This window comes from Ranitomeya variabilis, chromosome 3, assembly GCF_051348905.1.
Source record: "Ranitomeya variabilis isolate aRanVar5 chromosome 3, aRanVar5.hap1, whole genome shotgun sequence".
In the NCBI taxonomy this organism is placed as follows: Eukaryota; Metazoa; Chordata; class Amphibia; order Anura; family Dendrobatidae; genus Ranitomeya; species Ranitomeya variabilis.
In genome coordinates this window covers 766,180,228-766,183,740 of record NC_135234.1, presented here as the reverse complement: position 1 = coordinate 766,183,740, position 3,513 = coordinate 766,180,228, and the positions used below count along the sequence as shown (strand labels likewise).

Here is a 3,513-nt window from a genome sequence, read left to right as displayed (position 1 = left end):
TACTTTGCCCTCTTCCCCTCACCAGCTGTTAATCATTGTCTTAATAATAAAGTATATTGTTTGCCCTTTAAAATCTTTTTCTTTTCCCATTGATCAGTCATGTATTATGATGATAGGTCCACATTAGTCCAAAAAATATGCACATGGTTTATCTCTGTTGACTTAAAATAACATATTGTGATTATTCAAACCATGCGTTTTTGTCATATGAGTTCTCTCCCCAATCACAAGCAAGCAGCACCATCATATAGAGAGAATACACCCCACCATATCTTAGGCTTCTCAATGTATCAGATGTAAGGATACAGAACTGATCTCCTGGTCTCACCTCCGGTATGATTAGACTGTGCTGGGTATAGAGCATAGGTGGCTAACACCTTTCAGATAAAGGTTGATGTTGATGTGGGAGAGGACCAGCACAACTGAGTTTAGCTGTGCCATATTACAAACCCTACTATCAGCTGTCCTGCACTCACAGCACTGTCAGCTCTGCTTTACTGCCCCTTCCCCAACTGTCTGTCCAGAGGTCAGAGCTCAACATCTAAGCTCAGGATGAACAATGTCATAGATCTCGACCAGATAAGCTGATGATACATTACACAATGAAATTCATATTTGTACCCATTGACCAAGAATGGAATATAAATGTACCCTGATACATAACAATACATGTGTGGTAGTCTATTTTATGTCTAGCATTATGTACATGAACCAGAAAGCTCAGGATGCACATTGCTACTGTATACATGCATGACTGTATATGTATTTTTAATACAGTCTCACCAGCTTATCTGGTTGGGATCTACAGCATCGCTCAGACTGGACCTCCTGGTTCATGAACTGAATGTGAGAAATATAGTAAAGACGGACTAGCATGCTTTGATATGTATCAGTACAAATTCATATTTTTTCTGTACTTTTTATTAATATTTAATTGATTGGTATGTATACAGTAGTGAGAATGCTGAGCTTCCTGGTTCATGTACAAACGCATTTTGTTCCATTCTTCAGCCAATATTGCATTGTGTGTCCACTTCATCATGAAAAATTTGGTGAAAGGTTCTTTTTAATTTGTCCGCAATTGTTATAGCTTCAAAAACATTCAATTGTCAATCTAAAAGTGTAACATAAATGTCTTGAGCTCCATTCTAAAATCTACAATCGGGTCTAGGTCTCCTAAGTGTCTTTTATTAGAATGGTGTCTTTTTTGGGCCTCCTTGGGCACCAGGATCTTGGTTAGACTTCAGGGGCCCTGTGTCAATCCTATTAAAGATCCATGCAATCCCAAAAATAGGTTTTGCTTTTGAGCACATCACCAATAGTTTTAAAGTAACAAAGTAGCACCCTGTTCATGGTGGGACAGGGTTTAAGGTTGAAGACATTGAACTCTTATATATGGATCTTTACGGTTCTCACAGGTTTTGCCCAGGCAGGGAAATCATCTGGGCCCTCTGATCAGTAGAATTACTTTGGAATGTTTTGACTTATGAGAAACAGAGTTTTATGGGGTTTTTTTCTAGTGTGAAAAGTTCAATCGCTCATCGTTTCTCCAGACTCAGCATGAATATAACGAGCATCGATTCTTATATGACCCAGCTAAATCTCCACGACACTAGTGTAAACGAGGCTCTGAAGACAATATTTATTCTCCTAACATTCTTATTCTTCTGCTTCTTTGTCTACTTCGTTGTCGTTCTTCTGATCGCCTACTTCACCACACCTCACGTCCAGGAGAACCCTCGATATGTCCTCTTTGCTCACATGCTCATCAATGATATATTGTTTGTAATTATGGGGATCGTCCTCTTCGTGTTCTACACATATGCTATATACATCCCGGTGACCATCTGCTATGTCATGGTCACTCTTGCCACTGCTACCTTCAAGGTGACTCCCTATAACCTTGCCATCATGGCTTTGGAGCGTTACATAGCCATCTGTTTCCCCTTGAGACATGTCATGTTTTGTACAACTGAAAGATCCTACTTCATCATTGCAGTCATGTGGTTTGTCGGACTGCTTCCTCACATTGCCGATTTTATAATCTTGATTGTATCTGTTGAGAGGAGTTTTTTCTTCCAAGATCTCCTATGCAGGCAGGACTACCTCATAGTACAACCTCTGCAGGCCAGCATAAGGTCCATCTCCAGCATCGGTAGCCTAATTCTGGTGGCTTTCGTCATTCTTTTCACCTACATAAGAGTCATCGTCATAACTCGAAAGACTAGTTCCAAGAGTTCTTCAGCTTCAAAGGCCAGTCGAACCCTTATGCTTCATGCCATTCAGCTGCTACTGTGTCTCCTGTCCTTGCCCATCACGATCACAGAGTCATACAATGGAGAGTATGTCATTATTTTACTTCTTTTCAATTTCCTCATTTTTGTGTGTTTGCCTCGACTCCTCAGTCCTCTTATATACGGGATCAGAGATGAAGCGTTCAGCAAATGCATTCGCAGGATGTGGAAGCAATGAGGAAATGTTCCTCACGAGCACCACAATTTAGGAATGACTACAGCTGGCCAGACACATGAGATAGCTGTCGGCTGAACCACAACTATGTCTCCAGACTCAACGAGCTTCATGGATTTTCAACAAGGTGAAAGTAGAATGCCGCAATCAGACAGCTCGGCCAGAAACTTATCTCAGCTGAAAACAAAAGGAAGGCATGAAAATACTAATGGTCCAATCCTTTTCTCCTCCAAAATCATGTGTCAAGGGACAGCCGGGAGGCCCCCAAACCAATGAGATGGTTGGCCAGTCCTGTAGATATCTAATGTGTTTGGGGGCCTTAAAGTTTATGCAATAGTCCCCCTTAACAATGTCATACTCATAGAGGTCCAGCAAGCTAAGATCTGATAAACTTTTGGATGGGGTTAAGTCATGGCCAAAAGTTTTGAGGCTGACACAAGTTTTGTTTTTTTGCCTTGTCACATGGTTTCCATCATGTTAAAAAAACATTGTTCACCACCAAACTGCTCCTGGATGATGGGACAAGTTGCATATGGCATAGGATTAGATCTCATTCTTTATTCATGGCCAAGTTCTTAGGGTTCTAAGGAAAAATTCTGAGTGAGCCCCCTCCATGGATGAGAAACCCCCACACATGAGTGGCCTCAGGACGCTTTACTGTTGGATGACACAGGACTCATGTTAGGGCCCAGCTTTTCTTTTCTGGACTTTAATTCTTCCAAATGTCCCAAACATTCTAAAGGGACTTCATCAGAGAAAATAATCCTCTGCAGCCCAAACCCTGTATTTATTGCAGAAAGTCAGTCTGTCTTTGATGTTTTTCTTGGAGAGAACTGGCTTCTTTGCTGGCCTTCTTGATGCCTCCAAAAGCTTTTGGTACAATGAGTCCTTTGTTTGCCAACAGTAAAGTGTCCTGAATAGTGTTGAGCATTCCGATACCGCAAGTATCGGGTATCGGCCGATACTTGCGGGTATCGGAATTCCGATACCGAGATCCGATACTTTTGTGGTATCGGGTATCGGTATCGAAACAACATTAATGTG

The 3,513-nt window shown here is 41.4% G+C and overlaps 1 protein-coding gene across 1 annotated transcript; it reads left to right on the top strand.

Moving 5' to 3' along the window:
• The first annotated feature begins 1,560 nt into the window (after nucleotides 1–1,560).
• LOC143817802 (odorant receptor 131-2-like) lies at nucleotides 1,561–2,472 on the top strand. The gene has a single exon (XM_077299268.1). The coding sequence runs from the start codon at nucleotides 1,561–1,563 to the stop codon at nucleotides 2,470–2,472; it is 912 nt and encodes a 303-aa protein (XP_077155383.1).
• Nucleotides 2,473–3,513: the final 1,041 nt, after the last annotated feature.

What these genes read in the sequence shown, in the direction of transcription:
- LOC143817802 (XM_077299268.1), top strand. Translation starts at nt 1,561, where the DNA reads ATGAATATAACGAGCATCGATTCTTATATGACCCAGCTAAATCTCCAC.